At 33.0% G+C, this 22,472-nt stretch overlaps 1 protein-coding gene across 4 annotated transcripts; it reads right to left on the reverse strand.

Annotated features, from left to right (window-relative positions):
• Positions 1-623: 623 nt before the first annotated feature.
• Positions 624-21,354, reverse strand: LOC145328645 (F-actin-monooxygenase mical1-like). 4 transcript variants are annotated; one of them, XM_080172411.1, is made up of 34 exons: positions 21,266-21,354; positions 19,965-20,034; positions 19,632-19,704; positions 18,914-18,959; positions 18,359-18,435; positions 17,790-17,855; positions 16,657-16,739; positions 16,094-16,149; positions 15,182-15,270; positions 14,569-14,661; positions 14,051-14,098; positions 13,332-13,385; positions 12,111-12,162; positions 11,482-11,526; positions 11,264-11,325; positions 11,141-11,201; positions 10,865-10,929; positions 10,510-10,564; positions 10,170-10,273; positions 8,872-8,941; positions 8,367-8,441; positions 6,886-6,939; positions 6,231-6,301; positions 5,621-5,718; positions 5,016-5,100; positions 4,867-4,912; positions 4,330-4,381; positions 3,803-3,882; positions 3,539-3,601; positions 3,223-3,285; positions 2,891-2,991; positions 2,236-2,340; positions 1,933-2,014; positions 624-1,303 (listed from the first exon to the last, which is right to left on the reverse strand). In XM_080172411.1, the coding sequence occupies exons 1-34, from the start codon at positions 21,350-21,352 to the stop codon at positions 1,262-1,264; spliced, it is 2,373 nt and encodes a 790-aa protein (XP_080028537.1). In that variant the 5' UTR covers positions 21,353-21,354; the 3' UTR covers positions 624-1,261. The 4 variants fall into 4 exon arrangements, with proteins under 4 accessions (XP_080028537.1, XP_080028540.1, XP_080028538.1 ...); XM_080172414.1 differs by lacking the exon at positions 21,266-21,354 and adding an exon at positions 21,178-21,219; XM_080172412.1 differs by lacking the exon at positions 21,266-21,354 and adding an exon at positions 20,908-20,949.
• Between the last annotated feature and the right edge of the window lie 1,118 nt (positions 21,355-22,472).

Genomic DNA, 22,472 nt, shown 5'->3' on the forward strand with positions numbered 1-22,472 from the left:
TGAGAACCGGTTCTAATCCAAGGGATATTCAACGGTTTTAAAGCGCTACTGGAATTTCAAATATCTAACTTAAATTTGGAAGAAATACTAGTTTCAATTATAATATTTAGATTTTTTTCCATCAACTTATAAATAAGATTTTAATGTAAATATTTTATGACATTTTTTTATATTGAATGTATATATAAATTGAATCTACTTGATAAATTTTAACTTAAAAATGCGGGTTTTTTTGGATTTTGCAAACCGTCCGTCCGCGACGTATAGCTCTTTTTTACCAGAAAGTCTATCTAAAACATAAGATATAAGTAACCTATTAATTTGGTTTTTGGCACAATGATTCTGAGACAACAAGTTACAGTATTCTAAGCGAATCATCTGTATAATCAAATCCTAAAAGTGTAAGTTTGTAATTTAACAGTATCATATACGCATTTTTGCAACAAATTAAAAAAAATTTTGTTTGTACTCTTGTTAATAGTCTGCTCATTAAGCTCTGACGCTGTTAATGTTCGTTTGTTCTATGTTGAATTTAGAGCTTCGCTTTCATGGATGTTGGCATCCTTGTTTTTATAAAAATATGAAACTTATTTATTCGCGAAGGTTAAGTTGTGTCTTTTTTTTGTGTATTGTTTAATTTATTAATTAACATAAAAATCACCATTAAAAGATTACAAAAAATATCAAAAACATATTAATCTATTCAATTTCTAACATAAAGCAATGTTGATATTTAATAATAATGGAGAAAAACAAACATTTTACCTCAAAAGCTGAAAGTAGAGGGGGGAGTCGTTTTTCGTTATATTGTTACTTTTGGACAGGTTAGGTTTTATTGGTACTATTTAGCCCCAGAGGGTTAGAGAACCACAGGTCAACAGGTATAGGTTCGTAGGGATTAGGTATATGGAAAAACTACCCCTATACCCCACCCACGATATTTTTCAATTTATTTTCAGTGCTCAACAGGCTCTTAGAGAGTAAGCACCAAAACAAGGGAGGGAGGGGATGTTGGGCTTCAAGTTACACTGATTCCCATATAAGAATTCTCTCATTTGTTGGCTTTAAAATGTTAAGAACTTTTATTAAAACTTGATTGATTGATTCAAACTAGCGGTGCAAGCAATTTTCTATATCATCATTAAACAATGTACAATATTATTTATATCTACAAAGAACTATTAGGGTTTAATGATTTAATTTTTACAACATTATATGCATTTAAAAAATTAATCTTATTAGTTTAAAGTATCTTTAGACTTTAATCTGACTTCAGCTTGATTAAAACATATTCACTCATCTCCCTTCAAAATTAAGAATATTTAGAATATTAAGAAAAAAACGTCCGTTTGGACATTTATGATTTTATTTATGGCATTTCTTTCTAAATTCATTAAACAACATAGAAGGGAGAGAGGGGACAATAAACTTTAAATTATATTGGTACTTATTAATTTGTGATTCAGCAAATTAATTCCATTTGAAATTGCTGATATTTGTGTGGCAAAGTGTTGGCGTTAAACTTGCTAAGTCCTGTAACTAAATGGAAACGGGTAAGTATGAGGGGAAAAGAGGGAAGTAGATTGTGGGGAAAATTTCACTTAGAATTATTTGTCAGAATCCTGGTTCATTTTCCTTGATTAATTCAAGATTGGTTGCTACAAATAAGCATTGTCCACAGAAGGGGTAATTTTGTTAACCATAAATTTAACTCCACTGCCTTAACCCCTAAGATTCTTGGGAAAATAGTCAAGAACATTATAAAGTGGAATGCCTTAGCCCAAAAACAGACAAAACCCCTATAGCTAATCTAAGACTTTTAGACAAAGGCCTTGTAATCAAGATATTGATTTAATTATACATAATTACTATTTAAACACAAACAGTCATACACCCCATTACTATAAGATTTTTAAAGATATTCTTAATATTCCTGTAAATGTAGGATAGTTCATTGTGGAAGTTATTTTGTTGTAGAAACAGCCCATACAGACTTTGCGCGAAAAATTCTCGCCTAAAAAAAAATAAAAACATTGGTTACATGTATTAACCTAAATTGGTTGGTCTAAACTAGCAAAGTCTAAAGAGAAGGTTATATTGTTGTTTTCAAAATGTACATCAATTTATCTTCCACTGTCTTATCCATTAATCTATCTCCCCCTTTCAAGCTTTAAAAGAAACAAATTATCTATCTGTTTAGCAGTTTTAGAGATCTTAAACAACATTGGCACACACCTGACAGAGTAGAGGGAAGGCAGGATGTTTTTCAAATCCTCAGCTGTTGTTGAATAAACATCTTGAGCGTCATTCGTGCGTTTTGTATGTGCTGCTACGATTCCACTGAAAACATAAATATAAGTATGATTAAAACCATAAGTAGCGAAACTAAAAAAAATCATTGAATTGCCAAACGGACGAAATAGCAGATGCTCAAATATTATAACAAAGAATAGAAAGATAGACAATATCCAAAAATTAAAAGTAATCACGTAAAAGTAAGGTCTATGTCTTTTAAAGCATGACTGACGGACAAAACAATATATAAATTAGATGTAAATGTGTAAAAGGAATTTCACTAAAAATTTCAGCTGCCTATCTTTAAATGCAGCCGAGAAAATCACATTTTCCCCATAGCGTAACGGACCGACAGAAAAAGGTAAATATAGAGTAGCTTCGCTACTAATAAAAAAATATATTTAGATATAGTTAAAAAATAAGTTACTAGCTCAATAAAGGGGTAAAGTAATTAGCAAATAACGAGGGTTGGGTTGTGCGATGTAAAAAATAATATTAAATGTAACCGAGCTAGAAAGATCCTTACAGACGAAAGACAAACTGACAATTCATCCCTTGATTATATTAAGAAAAGCTGCGCAACTAAATGATATACCTGTTGGCATTAGGGTCAGCTTTCAGCTGATTATTTCTGTATTTTAAAATGTCGGCTTCGATTCTTAACTGTTCCCCTTTATCTATCTTTCTCTTAACCTCCTTTAAAAGATAAATAATAATAAAAAAATTGATAAATAAGTTTATAATGTCTTGATAATCTCTCCCTTAATTAGACCAATGAGAAGACAGTGTAGGAACAATCCGATCACATTGTTGGTTAGAAAGTAAACTCATTATTGTGTCTGATTAACCATCTACACATGTGATTCATTCGATAGACTGATAGATAAAATCTGTAAGTATTGACCTTCAATAAATTTTGCTGTATACCTGAAACTGATGGCTGTATGTGTCCAGTGGAACTAAAACCTGTGTTTTTAGGGCTTCCACATTCTGTTACAATATAAAAATATTTTTTGTCAATATAAAATAATCTAAAATGCCGTTTTAACAATTAGAAAAAGAAGTAATTCAAACCCCATAAAAATTTTCATAAGCAATTTTTTTTAGCTCCAAAAATCTCCAATTTTGATTAATATCAAATTTTTTTTCTTCTGTTGTGGAAACAGAGTGCAAGAACTTTAGCTTTAAATCTAAAAAAAGTAATATTGACTATTTTTCTTTAAGTTATTTAAATATTTTTTCCCTGTTTTCTTTTAGAATCAATATCTTCTGTATTTTGTAGAAAGTTTTCTATGTTATGCCAATCCTAAAAATATTCATGGATTAATAATAGAGCAATGGTATATTGAAAAAAAAGTTTTCCCTCCATGTACCTTATTGACAATTATCTACGAATAACAAGATGAAAATTATAATATGAATACCAGTTTGTTAGCGAGATCCTTTGGTACACAGAGACAGACAAACAAACAGACCGAGATCCGGTTACTTTATAATAAGGATACACCTGTATATTGACAGCCCAAGCTTTGAATAGTTCACTTTCAGCTTTGTTTACTTCGTCCAGAGCTGCTAAGTAGTTTTCAACTAAAAAACAGGTAAATAATATCCATTTCCTGCATAGCTTAGTATCCGCTGGATTAGAACCGGCTCTCAATCATACTGAAAAGTCATGTTTAGCATCGTATTGCAGACAATTTTCCACAAATATAACAGTCAAACAAATCTGATTTTAATCTTATACTTTTTCATTCTAATATCCACGAAAAGCTGTCTATTATGCGATATATAACTATTCTAGTTGTTCAAATAAGGGAGAGTGGGGATTTTGAACCGTTAAATAAATTGGTACCAAATTGGTAAATGGGATAATTTTGTTTATCATAACATACATTTATTTATTATTACAAAAATATCTGTAAAGAACTTTATACAGAAACACACAACAGACACAAAAGTTTTCAGATGTCTTTTATATATTTCATGACATTTCTGTATGACATTTTACTGTTATTTTCTATTGTTAAGACTCACCCACTTCGTTTAATCTTCTTACTTGTGATAGTTGCCCTCTAAACTGGCTTGTCTAAAAAGTAGCAGAGATAATCTAAACCTTTATTAATACTTCTGATAATTGAAAAATCACGAAATCTATTTAATAAGTTGCGTAATTATTTTTTTTATAAAATTATTATATTAATAGTTTTATTGAACTTATGGCTCAGAACTGGTATGGCTTCTAAAGCAATTCTAACTGGAATCATAAACTTTTTATTTTACTATCCATGGAAAGCTGACTGTAATATAATTTGATAATATTTAGTTATCTGTCGCATCGTATTATAGGCAGCTTTTCGCAGATAACAAAATTCAAAATTATAAAACTGGTAAGAATATTATCATTTTTAGTTTAATATTCGTAGAAAATTGTCTATAATTCGATACAATACATGATTTTTCAGTGTGGATTAAAATCGGTTATAATCAAGCGTTTCAGTATGGTTTAAAAAGCCGGTTCTAATCCAGTGGATATTAATCGGTTTCGAAGCCATATTAGAAATAACTAAATACCATATTATTCAACTCTTCATCTTTTGTAACTTTTGTTCTTCCTAGCCTAAAATATAAATAAGAATTATATATTATTGGCGGAAAAGTTTGAACACAGAAGGTTTGTACAACCCAATCAAGATAAGGACGATAAAAAAGTAAATTCTCACTTGATCATAATATTTTCTCTGAGTCTTGTTGATTTCTTCCTTAGATTTGATCTCAGGCGTTTTATACTAGCATTTTTCTTCGTTTCTATAATTAAATTAATTTAAGAATTAGATAGATTGACTTAAATAGATAGATATTTTAAATGGATAGATAGATATACAGATAGAATGATGTCTAGATGGTTTGATGAATGGATGGATGAATTTGTGGATAGATGGATAGTGAAATGGATAGATAAATTGTTGATGGATGGATAAATGGATGCATACAGAATGGATACATAGCTGGATTGATGCGTGGATGGATTAATGAATGGATGGATAGATTAATAGATTAATAGGTAAAATAAGGCATATGATCAAATAGAGATATAGACTGTCAAGATTGACATCTAAATAGAAAAACAGATACTTGTAATACAATATAGAAAATAGAAATTCGGATATACAGACAGACAGACATACCTCCTGTTTCTTCTTCATTAGATTAATATCTATACACAATATTAGCATAGGATAGTTTGTCAAAATACAGCCATACAAACAGAAAGAAAGACAGACGGACCGACGGAATAACAAATAGACGGACAGAAAGACAGACATACCTCCTGTTTCTTCTTCGTTAGATTGATATCTGTAAACAACGTTGGCATAGGAAAGTTTGTCAAAGTAACTACGGGAGGTAAACTTCTCTTTCAAATATCTAAAATTATAGGGAAAAAAATAATTTAAAAACTCGGATAGACGGACGAACGGACTGACCCTAGTTATAGAGTAGCTTGCGCTACATTTGGAAGCAATTACAATTGTAATAATAAAATAATAAAAATCACCAAACCTTATAAGCTAAAATACTTTACAGACGGACGTACGACACATCCTAGTTGTATAGAAGCTGCGTTCCGTAAAAACAATTTAATACACCGAATAAAGAAAATAATGAATACGTAATCATTAAACAGAAAAATAATTATTTTCGCAGCTTTCCGGGAATAATAAAATGAAAATTATAACAGTTTTGTTAGCCCCAAATGTCCAAAGACCAAAGCTAACTAAACTGGTATGAAAATTATGATTTTTATTTTATTTTTCGTCGTTTAAAATTGTCTGAAATACAATGCTTTACATGACTTTTCAGTGTAGCTAAGAACCTGTTTTACTCCATACTTTTTTCCTATAGTAGCTACGCAAGTTATATAATGGTAAAAAGTTCACCTATATTCTTCTTTATTATCAGTATCGTATAGTTCCAAAATATTTTCTTTTTCGTCATACTCACTAGTGTCCTAAATATTAAAATACTAGCGGCTGCGCCCATAGCAACTAGGAGCTTGATATATAAAGGGGTAGTAAAAGGGCAGAATGTTGGCTTGAAACCCTTCCAAGACTTAAATATAAAAGCCAACCACAGGACCTGTGTTAATCTTCCCTAAAATTGATAACGTAAGTAGTTATTGAAAATTTAAGCTACAGACTAAAAACTAGCGGGTTTTTCAAATAATAACTTCGTAAACAAAACGTGAGGGAAGAAAGTCGTTAAAAAAATTCAGCCGTCATAAAAGTAAGGGATGAGGAGAGGAGGAGTAGGAAAGAAAATTCCTTAAAAAAAAGATGGATAATCCCTTATTTTTATGACGTCGCATGCTGATTTTTTGAGCGACTTTCTCCCCTCACAAAAAAAAACCTTACTCATTTGTATAATAGGTTATGAAGAAGATAGAGATAAAAATTACTAGAATTTAGAAATTGTTCAGATGAACGTACGGACATAACCAAAAATGAAAAAAAGTATCTTAAATATAAGAAAGTAATAATCTATAAAAAAAATTGGAAAAAATTTTTATAGGCTAGAAATAATCCTTTTTTAAACCTGTACAGTAGATTTCCAATTCTTATATCTTGTCTTTGGATCCAAATCATATTTCTAGAAATAAAAATATCACATTTCATTGATGCGTTTTCCAGGGATCTAAAGGGATAAAACAATTGACGTTAGATTGATGTACATTCCCAATGATGAACAACAAGATAACCTCTTCTGTGGATTGAAGTTATTGCTATAAAAAAAGTAAACATTATTAGTTTGAAACACCAAATAAAAATTTAATAAAAATACCCAATCTCTGATAATTATGCACAAAATTGCTTCTTCTGTATGTTAAAAAGAGGGGGGTAGGTTTCTAGTAAAATCCGTAAAGGTGTGTTTTAAGCTTTAAAAGTAGTAGTAGAACGATAATATTCACTAAATATGTGTATTTCTTATTGAAAAGAACCATAGACAAATTTTTTTTTTTTAAGTTAACATAAATTTTTATCGTTCTACTACTGTTTTTAACTTATAGCACATAACCTTTACGGATTTCACCAGAAACCTACCCCCCTCTTTATTGAAAAGTTGTCATATATCTTCTGCATGGGAAAAACAATTTTAGTTTGGCTGTCAAACGCTTATTTAAGTCAAACTACCAAAATTGAGAAACTTATTTAAAGTAGAGAGGAGGGGATAATGAAGTTTATTTCATGCTGGTATCCATAGTTTTACAACAATTTTTATACGTTTTGTCAATTGTCTTATCCCTTAAGATTCCTGATTCGTCAAAACATTTATATTCAGAGATATGGCACAAAACAAAACTATTTTGTTAAAACTTTATTGATACAAATTTTAATTTAACAAGAATGACAACATTCATAAAAGCGAAGCTCTGAAATGGAAGGACAAACGAACATTAACACTTGTAGATTGTCAGAACTGACAAACAATATTTTAAGAAAATTTGTTGCAAAACTGCATAAATAGATGATACTGTTTAAGGACATACTTTCATTTTTGGGACTTGTTTATAGAGATGCTTCGCTTATAACATTGTACCTTGTTGTAATAGGAATCAGTTTTCAAAAAATCAGAAGAATCGGATAATTTTAACATACAAAAATTTGTTGTCAAAAAAGTTAAAAATCGACATGTTTAAAATGGACGTACGGACATTCTGGTATTGTTTATAGAGTTGCTACGCTTTCTTAATTGTACCTAACTACTATAGGAATCATCATGCAAAGTTTGGAATCGATAGGACAATTCTAACCTGTTTATATTAACGAAAAGAGCTAACTCTCTGTTACGGACGGACGGACGTACGGACGAACGTACGTACGGACGGACGGACGGACCGACCCTATATATAGAAAAGCTTCGCTTTTAAAAATGCTTGATTATTTTTCATGCATAACAGCATCTTTTAATCATTACCAATATAAAAATGTTGTTTAGTTGAATTGGAATGCAAAGATTTTATCTCCAAGTTCCCTATCTCTGATGCTATATAGGCATCTTGATTTGGCAGGTATTACCTCTAAAGCAGAGCAGAGATCCTCTACATTTACTTTACACAATAAGCTGTACAAACTTCTTCGCTCTTCCAAAACCTACGATATTGTTAAAATATCAAGCAGGTCTAAAGGGAGGCAAAAAAAGGAAACGTCTCTCCCCTCTCCCCAATAATGGGAATATGCTTTGGTTAAGATCTCATATCGCATATAACAGACGAAATTTTGGAAAAAGTGAATTATCTAAGTAAATGTTGGACAAGCCCCGCAGGTTATAGAATTAGATATTTTTCTCAAACTATTTTAAGTAATGAGGGACGGGTGTAAAAAAATAAGTTTGAGAAAAAGTAAAAATGTACAAATTTAACATGATATCAGACTTTTGAACTATTTTTGTATACTTTACACCCAAACTGTACAAAAAGTCATAAAAATTCTTGGGTAGAAATGAGGAAAAAATGTTGAATTTTTAAGTTGTGGGAATAAAAACAGCATTATATTTAAAACAGTAATTTTACTAGCTTTAAACCTGTAAAGGATTAGCTTGCAGATTCCAGGCCCTAATCATCCAGGCAGCATCTAGACAACTTAAAAATCCCCTAAAATATATTTTAAATTAATCATTCATCTATAATTCTAGTCTTAAAGGACTTGCTCATATTTTTAGGAGCTCTTTGTGTTCCTTTGTCAGTCATCCCGAACACTATCCAGTCCACACGTTACTTGAAGTTGGTCTCTCAGACCCCCCTTAAACAGCCTAAAACCTAGGTAAGAGCCAAAAATTTAAAGGTTACAGAGATGTTAAAATTAAAAGACGGGGTAAGACAGACGGGAGGTTCGACAGTATTCTGCATTGTATGATGAAAAACTATTTATACCTGGCAGTTCCAGTGTCCTCCTGCCATGGTAACTATTTATACCTGGTAGTTCCAATGTCCTTTTGTCATGGAAACTATTTATACCCAGCAGTTATAATGCCCTCCTTCCATGGAAACTATTTATACCTAGCAGTTCCAGTGTCCTCATTCAATGGAAACTATTTATACCTGGCAGTTCCAGTGTCCTCCTTCATTGGGAAACTACTTATACCTGGTATTTCCAGCGTCCTCCTGCCATGGAATCTGTTTATACCTGGAAGTTTCAGTGTCCTCCTGACATGGAAACTATTTATACCTGGCAGTTCCAGTGTCCTTCTGCCATGGAAACTATTTTTACCTGGCAGTTCCAGTGTCCTTCTACCATGAAAACTATTTATACCTGGTAGTTCCAGTGTCCTCAAACCATGGAAACTATTTATACCTGGTAGTTCCAGTGTCCTTCTACCATGAAAACTATTTATTCCTCCTGACATGGAAACTATTTATACCTGGCAGTTCCAGTGTCCTCCTACCATGGAAACTATTTATACCTGGTAGTTCCAGTGTCCTTTTGTCATGGAAACTATTTATACCTGGTAGTTCCAGTGTACTTTTGTCATGGAAACTATTTATACCTGGCAGTTTCAGTGTCCTCTTGCCATGGAAACTTTTTATACCTGGCAGTTCCAGTGTCCTTCTACCATGAAAACTATTTATACCTGGCAGTTCCAGTGTCCTCCTGACATGAAAACTATATATACTTGGCAGTTCCAGTGTCCTTCTACAATGAAACTATTTATACCTGGCAGTTCCAGTGTCCTCCTGACATGAAAACTATATATACTTGGCAGTTCCAGTGTCCTCCTGACATGAAAACTATTTATACCTGGCACTTCCAGTGTCCTCCTGACATGGAAACTATTTATACCTGGCAGTTCCAGTGTCCTCCTACCATGGAAACTATTTATACCTGGCAGTTCCAGTGCCCTCCTGCCATGGAAATTGGCACAAAGTATCCCCAACTAGACAGGTCAACAGGGGAAATCCTTTTCTCACAGTAACCTTCCCTGCTTCCTGTAAAATAAAATATTCAGCATCTAAATAGGTGATTTTCTAAACTTTTGATCGGTTGTTTTGTTGAGTGGGGGCGTCCCACTCCCCATGAAAAAAGCTTAAAGCCACTGCAGGATCAGTAACTATGATCCCTGAAGAGTACGGCTCAATTGGTTCAGTGATTATCGGTATCTTTTGAGCTTCAGACGGACAGGCATTTGTCTACTTTGTATTATAGATAGACATAAAACTATTACCTTAGAAAAATGTTTAGTAGAAAAATCATGGATTGAAATATCCTCCTCTCTGTCACTATAAAAGAAAATTTTAAAAATGTGTTGTTATAATTTACTTTCTATCATTCTGACCCTGAATTCCAGAGAATGGAAGGGACAAGAATGAACGATAAATTGCAATGGTGATCTATTATATAAAACAATATTACCCCTTCTCTGGATTACATTAATTAAGTAGAAAGTTTGTACACTACTAGTTTGAACCAACAAATCAAGGTTTTAAAAAGTACCTTAGGTTTTTAAGCCAATGAATGAGAAAAAGTGTTTAACTTACAGTCCAACGTCCCCTCCCTAGTGCTACCCTAATAATTTTCACCTGTTTAAAGCATAAGTTGGGTGAGGAATTTGACGAGAAAAATATCTTGTTGAAAACCTACAAACCTACAAAAAAAATGAGATATAAAGTAAAAGTGAATAAAAGTAATGTATACCAATCAACTGGAAAATAGATGAACTTAACTTGTGGTCCCACAAAATGGCTATAAACCTTCCCAGGAATAATGAGAAGCTACAATGTAAAGGAGAAGCGTATCGATTCGGACACAGACACAGATTTGTTACTTTTACTGATTGAAATTATAAATTAACATACCTCAATTATTTCTCGTTTCAGCAATTCGAAGTTCACATTTGTTTTAGATAAAAGCCTATCCCTACAAAAAGATTAATCAAATTTACAAATATGAATACAAAGATTTTCAACTAAAAGTATTACCTTGATTCAAAATTGTCTTTCAAAATCTTTTTTGATACCAAAGATTGAGGGGTTACTTCAAACTAAAAATTACATTCGAGAAAAAGAACAATTATTATAAAATAAAGATAATAAATAATTCATGTCTGAATGTCAAAGAACTAATAGCCCAATGACATATATTAAGTTTTAATGTCAAATTATGATATGTCAAAACTATAAATCATAATTTTCTTTACCTGGAAAAAATGTGTATCATCTCTGTAATATGTCAGCTTTTCTAACTGAAAAAAAAGATAAAAAGCATGAACGTACATACATGAATAAAAAATATTGATTTTGAAATGTTAATTACTGTTTTTTAGGTGAAGGTAAAGTAAAATAGAGATAAAATAATAAGCATGGGCGTCCTTGTTTAAGTACTAACTGAAAATGATTTTATAGAATATAATAGAACCTTTATTTAGAACTAGCGGCTTCGCCCCTAGCCTCTAGGGGCTTTGCCCCAAGAGATGGTAAAAAAAGTGTAAGGTGAAATTTGTAAAAAAAAAATATTCCACAAAGGAAATCTTCTACAAAGGAAATCTTCTACAAAGGACCAAGGATATTTCTTACAAAAAAAAAAAAAAAAAAAATGGGGGGGATTTTTTTTGTTTTTTGGGGGGTTGAGGGTGTCCCACCCCCCAAGAAAATAGCTTAAAACCACCACAGGACCAATAGGTATATACCCTGAAGAGTAGAATTCAATCGGTTCAGTGGTTACCGAGATCTTAAGGGACAGACAGACGGACAGACAGACGGACAGACATCAAGCTACTTTGTATTATTATTATTAGAATATAAAGAACTCAAATTCAAAACTACTTACTTTCAGTTTTAACTCTGTTTCAATAGCTTTGAAAAAGGCACTATGCATTTCCCTAAAATCAATTTCAATTTTAAAAAACAATTGCATTTAATGAAACAAATACGACATTTTTAACCCTTACAGATCGGGCCCTAATTCCCACCTTAATAGATCGGGGGGGGGGGGGGCCTAGCCCCCCCTCTATCTCGGCTCCTGGTTATTGTCAAATTAAAGATCTTACTATTTTTGTTCATACTGGCCATTTTCTTCTTTTATTTTGTTGCGTTTTAGTACCTTAAAACCGACTTAATTATTTTTTTTAAAAACTTAAATTACTTAAAAAATAAGAGGTCTACAAAAAAACCGATTGCATATCTGAATTCTATGAAAAATTTTACATCTACTACTTACTAAAAGAGCCGGCTAGCTATCTTAAATAAAAAGTGAAAAAGTTGATACAACTTCTTTTAGGACGAACTTTTATTTTTCATAACAAAAAAATTATTTATTTCGGTCATCGCCGAAAAACGGCAAATAACGGAAACCGCTATTTTCGGCGGTTACGGCGGTAAAACGGCGGTTGGCGGCGCAAATTAATATTTTTATCTGTTTATTATTGCTCAAGGATTTACCAAAAAAAAATTATAGGTCTCTAGCTGTAATAGAAGCCACAATATTCATGATATATATCTGTAGTAAAAGCCGGACAAAAATCGGTCATAAAAACGGTCAGGGAGCGGTCAAACGGTCATAACACCACTTTTCTCAGAAGGTCATTGATATCTAAGTATTCACCAAAAAAATTTTAGGTTTTTACCTTATACACAAAAGTCATAATGTAGAAATTAAGATTTATTTAGACTTTTTTCTAATTTTTTTTGCTACCCAACCGACTTTGACCGGACACCACGACCGACACAGACCAGATATCCTAATAAAATCAACTCTTGCCGACGTATAATTACTAAACTTAAAAAGTCATGAAGTTACAGCTCTCCATCTTACCTACAAAAAAAATAAGATTGAAAAAACTAGAAGGGGGGGCTCTTGGAGCCTCCCCCACCCCCCGATCTGTAAGGGTTAAATAAAAAACGATATTTAAAGAAAGAAATGCGACATCTATGAATATAATATTTAAAGAAACTATTATGACATTTAAAGAAAGAAATACGACTTTTAATGGACCAAAAATGACATTTTATGAACTAAACACGACCTTTGAAGAATCAAATACGACATTACCTGCTTAGACCCGGCATTTCTGTTATCAGCGCTTCCTCGGGACTCGCCTCATTTCTAAGATAAAATGTCCATATAAATTTGTTTTGTAAGTTTAAAAGGGTATAGAAAAATTGCAGACAATAGAGTGAGAAAAGGGTTTATTTGACATCACTTTGAAAAGATTTTTGTAACTTTACAAAGTATCTCAAAAATCAGCCATGTGACGTCATAAAAATGAGGGAGATGATAGGAGCTAAGAGAAAACCCATAGATGGATAATCCTTCATTTTTATGACGTCACCTGGCTGATTTTTGAGACACTTTGTAAAGTTACAAGATCTTTAAAAAATTGGCTAAGAAAAGAGATAAACATTATTAAATGTTAATAAAAAGAAAAAGATAAAGAGAGAAATTTCAAGATTATCATATGTGGAGGACGACTTTTCAATTGCAATCCTTGTTAAATATTTTCAAATGATTAGTTGATGTCGGGAACAGCAGTTTATACTAGTATAAAAGTATAATGTTGTATGTTTGTCTATCTGTATGTTTATCCTATCATATAATCTATTGAAAGACTGATTAAATTTTCCATTTCAGGGACGCTTCAAATAGCAATTCAACAATACCATGATAAATGATAAAATTACAATACCCCACAACAAAAAATTAACTTAAACTAAAATTTACCTAATGCATTAAGATACCCATAAAATAAATGTTGAAGATTATATAATTACCTTAAACTAGCAGTAATCAACAGATTTTCAAAATCTTCGGTTTTACTCCTAAAACAAAAAGTAAATTTAACATTTTAAAAAATTGTTAAAAGCAAGATTTTTGATTTAGTAAAAGTTAGGAAATAAAGGTAATACAGCTTTTATTTTCATTATTTGTCTGTCTGTCATTCTGTCAGTCAGTCAATCAGTCCGTAATGCGATGGGGAAACTGTGATTTTCTCAGCTGCTAATGAATAAACTTTCAGTGAAGATTCCTATGACATATGTGTATCTAGTCTCTACATAGTTTTGTCCATCTGTCTGTCAGTTATGCTTCAAAATATTTAAACCTTATTTTTAAAATGTGTAATGATTTCCTTTAAGTTTTGCATATTCTTTCTCCTTTTTTTGTTGACAACTAAACATCTGCTCTATAACTTCACTTGTCCATTATATAATTTCTACTTCGCTACTTATGAATGTTGTCATCCTTGTTATTTTATGTCTTGAAAGATGGAAATTTAGAGTCTAAAGTATACCTATTAAACCCCTGAAGGTTGAAGCTCGAACCCGTTGCCCCTACCAGAACATCAAATGAGAAATGTCTTGCTTCATGGTCCTCGGGTTCTAGTCTGAAATAATATAGATGGAGTCATTTAAGATACTATTGGCTTCCCCTAAGGGGCTAAGCCTCAAGAAATTTCGTGGACTTTAAAACTTTGAAGGGGGCGTGGATAGGAAGTATAATTTATTTCCAGGACTGTGTTTAATTATCTTCCTTCCCTGCTCGATAAATAGCCTAAAACCTGCTAAGAACCATTTAATTAACTTCATCAGTCTGACCGCTAAAGATATTTTACAAAACATAGACCGACTGAAATCCTGTTGATTTATTTACAGGATTGATCTTGTAACCTATTTCATAAAAATAATTAATGACATTAACTTTTAATACTATCTATACAGAATCCAACTTACTTTTCAGGGAAGGAGGGAAATTGTACATCTGATACTGGTGGCCCCAAATTTTTTTTTAAATTCCCTCATTTGTTGGTTTCAAAATTTTGGCTACTTGGTACGTTCTTTGAAAAGGTCGTGCAATTTAATGGATGGTTGTCATAATGCTGCAATACGGTATCAATTATTTTGAACCTGGCGTGCCATCCCAATTCATCCTCTGGGTCTTTCAATGACATAAACTGGACTCCTGTGTATACCTGCACACCCAGTATGGAGGCTACCTAGATAGATAGATACATAGATAGATAGATAGATAGAAATAAACTGGACTCCTGTGTATACCTGGACACCCAGTATGGAGGCTACCTAGATAGATAGATAGAAATAAACTGGACTCCTGTGTATACTTGGACACCCAGTATGGAGGCTACTTAGATAGATAGATAGATAAATATAGATAAATAGAAATAAACTGGACTCCCGTGCAATACCTGGACACCCAGTATGGAGGCTACCTAAATAGATAGATATATAGGTAGAAGAAATAAACTGGACTCTTGTGTATACCTGGACACCCAGTATGGAGGCTACCTAGATATATAAATTTATAGGTAGATAGAAATAAACTGAACTCCTGTGTATACCTGAACACCCAGTACGGAGGCTACCTAGATAGATAGATAGCCAGATAGAAAGATATATAGATAGCCAGATAGATAAATAGTTCGATAGATAGATAGAAATAGATAGATAGACATAAACTGGACTCCTGTGTATACCTGGACACCCAGTATTGAGCTTACCTAGATAATTAGATAGCCAGATAGATTGATAGCCAGATAGATTGATAACCAGATAGATAGCTATATATTAAGGTAGCTTGATAGATAGATAGATAGACAGATATATAGATATTAAGTTAGATTGATAGTTAGATAGATAGTCATAAACTGGAGTCCTTTGTATACATTTGTATTTTTTGTGAAGATATCCTTTTAAAAAGACAATCCAGTATACATTGTATACAACCTTCTTGATCCTTCAGTCTGTCTGTTTGTAAATCCATGTATTTGCTACTTATGAGTGTCGCCATACTTCTTTTACCTTTAATAGAGCAGTCTGAAGCAGTCTTGTTGAAATATGATCAGAGGTACCCATTCCTAAACATTACACTATAGAGGTCCCCATTCCTTTATTAACAGGGATCTTGTTTGTACCGAAGGATCTCGGAAACCGCTGAGACGACATTGTTATCCTTCACAATGTATCTTCTTATGGATCCTGTATGACTTACTGGACTTCCCTAATTACAAGGTTGTCGAAACTTTTATTTAAAAAACTCAGGCAGGTCCGAGAATTATATTAAACCACAGGACCAGTAGGCATATATATTGAAAGGCAGAATCTTATTGGTTAAGTGATTAAAGAGATCTTAACAAACAAATGAACGGGTAACAGACGGAAAATCGCAATTTCTACTTTGTATTACATAGCTGAGAAGCTTTGTATTGGTTCTTTTTTTATTTTTTAGTGGTTGGGTTGTTAGTTTAAAGATAATTTCTGTGATACGTTGCTATACTTGATTTTTCAGTATGCCTAAAAACCAGCGGATGTTAATCGGTTTGGAAGCCATACTGGAAAATACAATCTTATATATTATATTTTACCTAATCTTGAATAAAGTCTTTGAACTCCAAGTTGTTTCAAATCCTCGACAACAAATTTCCACAGGGGTAGCACATTATTATCTCTAGAATGGCAAATATATAAACATGGATATATAAACAAGGATACCAACGTCTGCATAAAAACAAATCAGACGGAAAAACAAATATTGACAAACATAGAGTGACTTCACTTTTAATATTCAAGAAACAGAATATTAATTCGAAATCTGAGCCAAAATTAGATGTAAATTTAATGTTAAATATCTATATAGAAAGGTATATTTAAATGGACTAAGAGACTTTTTAGTAAAATTAATAGATATGCTACGCTTCTTAAATTGTACCTATGTGTTTCAGGAATTATCATATGAATTTTGACAATGCTAAAAATTTATAAAGCCAACAGGGAATAAACAAAAAATATTAATTCATTAGATTTACTCCAATAGTTGAAAAATGGTTGTAAAACTATATCAAAATGACAAATTAACCAGGAAACCTAAGGGTTGATTTACATGATGAAAAACCAAATACTTGAAAGTTTTTACTCTAGTTTGAACGAACTATTCAAAATTTAATAAAACTTATAAATTTAAGCGAATGAGAGAATATGTTTTAAAAACTTTGGGTACCATTATAATTTACAGTCGAAGGTTTCCTCTTTCTCTGCAATTATGTTACAAATGTTAACTGGATGATAAACAAACAAATATTGATGACAACATCCATAAGTATCGAAGCAAAGAAAATCATGTATAAGAATACGGTCAAGGAGACTTATAGCATATGTTAAAATAAAGAATAAATTTATGAGAGAGAAAAAAATCACGAAACCTTTATATATTTTTAATATTTATATTTTGTATGATGACTGGCAGACTAAACACCAAAGTGAATTACATACTGGATACTCAGAACAACGGTAAATCTTTATAACTTTAATACTATTATCACAAAAACTTTAAAAGTCTGACCAAAAACATCAAAGCCATGTGAAAATTTAAAAAAAATTAAAAGCTACCTGTCCCTTTATTTTTAAATACAAAAATCCCTTTCCCCCGCTTTGTCTATTACAGACGGACAGACGGGCAGACATTAGGAATTATAGAGTAGCTTCGCTACTAAAAACTTACTGAAATTCATCTTTAGATTCTACGACTACAACTCTAGCACCCAACAGTTGACACTCTATTGCCGTCCTTAAAAATGTTTTAATTATTATACATTTCAGCATACCAACCTTTGATTGGTATCGAGTACCCAAAGTATCAAGTAATGCAATGAAAGTGTATTGCAGAGGTATTAAAATTATTGGTTGAAAAGCTATGACATTGCTATTATAAACCAACAAAGATTTGATAAAAGTACTTAGAGTTTTCAAGCAAATAAATGAGAGAACTTATTGTTAAAACATTGGGTACCAGTATGATTAAAAATCCAATGTCCCCTCCATTATAATGACAAAAATTTCTATTAAAACCTGGACAATTTGGACCGTGGATACGGGGGTTCCTTTAAGGATGTACATATATTGTACAACAGGAAAGATAAAACCCCCTTAAAACATATATTTTTTTTAAATAAAGGGTGTAATAACTTCCTCAAAAAACTGTATTACCTTCTCCTATTGAGGCTTCCTCTTACCTACCCCCCCCCCCCTGAAAAAAGAAAGAAAAGGCTTAGACGTCCTTGGGTTTCTTACCTAAGTCCGCAAACACCGGCCCCAACAACCAAAACTTTCAATTCTTTACAACTCTTGTTACCGCCATAACAGTTTTTCTATATAAAATAGATCATTTGAAAACAAGGATTCATTAGAGTAGGGGAATTCCTTTGCCTGTATAGACAATACATTGTCATGCACAGTTAGGACTTCCTGACAAAGGTCAAGCAATCAAAGGGTTGGTTATCTGACCATATAATAATACACAGCAATTTAGCAATATTTGGTTCATTGATTCAATAAAATAGATCTCGTGGTGATTCCCGTCCTTATATGCTTCAGGCTATCGTTCTAAAAGCATGTAAATGATTCTTAGAAACAGATGTACAAATCAATCTTTACTTGTAAAGAAACCATTCCTAGAAACCAAAAAGCATTAAATCATTTCAAAATTTAAGTTTATAAGTGAAATAGCCTAAACCTAACCCGGGACATATGTAAAACTCCTTTAAATAGAGAATTTTTTCCGTGTATTATTAGTGGGATGGTAATGGACAGAAAGAAAATGCTGTAGGTAGTACAATGTATTTTTACCTTAATTCTTTTTTCCAATACCTTCCATAGCTCTTTATACCGAAAACTAAAAAAGAACATAATCAGTAATCACGAAATACATGGATATATTTGTCAATTTAGTTTGCTTATATAGACATCATTTATTGTTCAGTACATGGAAATGAAAAATAATATATCTATTTTAAGTAGACATTTTGGTACATTATAAAAGGGACCAGGGGAGAGGGCCAAATCTATCCTATCAGACCAACCATTTTGTTAATTTATAGATATTACTAGCGGCTTCGCCTCTAGCCTCTAGGGGCTTTGCCCCAAGAGGCGATAAAAAAATCTTTGGCGAAATACGTAAAAGGACCAAGGAAATTTTCTACAAAAAAAAATGAGGGGGGGGGATTTTTTGTTTTTTGGGGGGTTGGGGGGTGTCCCACCCCCAAAGAAAATAGCCTAAAACCACCACAGGACCAGTAGGTATATTCCCTGAAGAGTAGAATCCGATCGGTTCAGTGGTTACCGAGATCTTAAGGGACGGACAGACAGACAGACATCGTTCTACTTTGTATTATAGATAGTGGTTACACCACTTGAGGGTCACTTGAGGTGGTGGAGGGTTGAATTCGACCCTCTCCATTTATATTTCGGTTAAAAAAAGAAAAAGTAAAACCTCCCCCTCCACCTAAAGTGCCCCTAGAGGCCTCTAGGGGGCGACGCCGCTAGTTTTTTTTGGGTAAACTAATACCTGAGTTTATCAGAGAGTCTGCTTTGCAGGTTAGGAAAGAAATCTGGTAATCTTCCTGGGTGTAGGTCTAATCCTAGATAGATAGATAGATACATACATACATAGATGGGTGGATGGATGGGATCTAATAAAAAGGCAAATTTTCCCTTCCTCCCTGTGTTTTAATATTTCAAGTTCTAGACTTAAATTAAATCTTGATTGGGTGGTACAACCTTGCAGTGTCCAAACTTGTCCATAAAATCTACAGAAAGGTTAACTTTATTAAACAAACGTCGGAGTGTACATCAATTTGTCGGCCATTGTCTTATCCTTGATAAAAAAAAACGTACAAACCTTCGCAAACTGCATCGAAAGCGCTGAGAATCTCACTAGTATTCTCTTCATCATAAAATCTCATAAACGCCTAGAATAGTATCTTAGTATTATAGACAGCTTTCCGCGGATATTAAAATGAAAAATATAATATTTATTAGCCCACGACTTTGGCCCGCTAACAAAACTGGTGTTTATTTTTTAATTTATATTTTAATATTCAAATTTGCTGTAATACGATGCGACACATTATTTTTCAGTGTGGCTTAGAACCGGTTCTATCCAGTATCTTATCCAGCGGATATTAATCGGTTTCGCAGCCATAGTGGAATTGTATATACTTACATAAAATTAAAGTTACAGGATGTCTGTCTGTGTGCATGTATCGTGTATTTACCCTTTACAATGGAGCTTCCCATTGGTTCTTGGAAGGTTCATAACTATCTTAAGGAAAGGTACGCTACTTACGTTTCAGGTTTGAGGGGATAATCAAATGTATTTTTTAAAAATTCTAAGTGGAGTGAAATGAGGGGTTTCAACGTTTGAGAGGGGCAAACACCTCTTAACCTCCACGCTTGGACGTCTATGCTTTTTGCTCTTGTTTTTAGAATGTATGTAAAACGCAGTCTTTAGAAGCTATGGACAGGGTTACTAGTATAGACAAACAGAATGACAGACAGACAGACAGCAGCTTCTGAGCCCACCAGGTGCATAGTTTGTCCTGCAATTAGTATAGACAAACAGAATGACAGACAGACAACACAATATTTACCGTATCAGCAGCTTCTGATTCTACCAGGTGTATGGTTTGTCCTGCTACTAGTGTAGACAAACAGACAGACAGACAGAAAGACAACACAATATTTACCGTATCAGCCGCTTCTGAGCCCACCAGGTGCATTGTTTGTCCTGCCACTAGTATAGATAAACAGACAGACAGACAGACAGACAACACAATACTTACCGTATCAGCAGCTTCTGAGCCCACCAGGTGCATTGTTTGTCCTACCACACTAGTATAGACAAACAGACAGACAGACAACACAATACTTACCGTATCAGCAGCTTCTGAGCCCACCAGGTGCATTGTTTGTCCTACCACACTAGTATAGACAAACAGACAGACAGACAACACAATACTTACCGTATCAGCAGCTTCTGAGCCCACCAGGTGCATTGTTTGTCCTACCACACTAGTATAGACAAACAGACAGACAGACAACACAATACTTACCGTATCAGCAGCTTCTGATCCGACCAGGTGCATAGTTTGTTCTTCTACTAGTATAGACAAACAGACAGACAGACAACACAATACTTACCGTATCTGCAGCTTCTGAGCCCACCAGGTGCATGGTTTGTCCTGCCACTGACGAAGCAGCGAGTCCAAACCTTTGATTTTTTACCATTGTTCACTAAAAAAAATTAAAATATTCATTAAACTAGATGTAGCGCCTTTAGCATCAGGGAAAAGAGTGACAGTAAAATAGCTAAAACCCCCCCGGGACCTAAATAAAGCTTCCCAACGCTTTATCATCTAGGAGTTCTACAGTTGAAGGGGGAGGTAAAAGATAGAAAAATATCTTATGCCTAAACCTTAGACCGAAATATCCACAGCTAACAACTAACAATAGCCTAATCCTTAAACTTATAATCTAATAACTCATATGATCTCACTAACTGCATAAACTGTTTTTAATTTTCAACTTTACTGTACTTTTTCAACAAAAACTGTAATTTTTTTTGTTGTTTCATAATTTCCCTTAAAAAACGAAGAAAATAAGCCATTAATCATTAAATTCTGATAACTATAAGTGGGGTAAAATTGCTTTCAAAAAAGTGCTCATAAAAAAAAACTCACTGTATTTAGTCATTTGAATGTTTATAATTAATATTTAATTCAGGTTCAAAAAGTTTTAAAGCCAACGAATAAGAGAGGTATACATGAAATTTACAGACCAATGTGTTCCTTATCCCTGATTTAAGAAAGAGTAGGCAATAATTACTCATAAACAAATTATGATTCAAATAGATTAAAATCGCCAATTTAACCCAATTTGTTAAAAATCACTAAAAGTAAATAAAAACAGATGTATGTCAGAAACGCAAACGCGCGCCCGCGCACGCCCAGAGAGTCGGAGTCGCTGCGCCGGTTGCTTTCTACATACTGACCCACAAAAATATATATATTTATAAGAGGGTGTGCATGCATACTTGCATATATATTAGTACTTGGATGATGCACCAGATTTTCGTGCTCTAATAAAGTGATACTTTCAGCTGGCTTAAATAACCAAACCCCCTATCCACACCATCTTCTCCCCTCCTACTGGATAAATGAAATAACCAATAAATGAGGTCTATTTTAGCAACCTAAATTGACGACAAATCTTACCCTGTCTAATTTCCACGTAGTGTATATCCATTCGGAGAAAATTAATTAGTATAGCAGCTACTCTATAAATATTTTATTCTCTATTTAATTGCACTTATATATTCTATACAACCTACAGACAGACAAGGGCACAG

The sequence above is a fragment of the Acartia tonsa genome, chromosome 9 (assembly GCF_053477335.1).
Source record: "Acartia tonsa isolate MP-2025a chromosome 9, ASM5347733v1, whole genome shotgun sequence".
Taxonomy (NCBI): Eukaryota; Metazoa; Arthropoda; class Copepoda; order Calanoida; family Acartiidae; genus Acartia; species Acartia tonsa.

Bases quoted from the DNA above. Each gene is read 5' to 3' on its own strand.
- LOC145328645 (XM_080172411.1), bottom strand. From the start codon at position 21,352: ATGGTAAAAAATCAAAGGTTTGGACTCGCTGCTTCGTCAGTGGCAGGA. The intron at 16,740-17,789 runs GTAAGTTTTTAG...TTGCCATTCTAG, and splicing joins GAATCTAAAGATGAATTTCA to AGATAATAATGTGCTACCCC. The intron at 10,565-10,864 runs GTGAAAATTATT...TTTCTTTTATAG, and splicing joins CCAACTTATGCTTTAAACAG to TGACAGAGAGGAGGATATTT.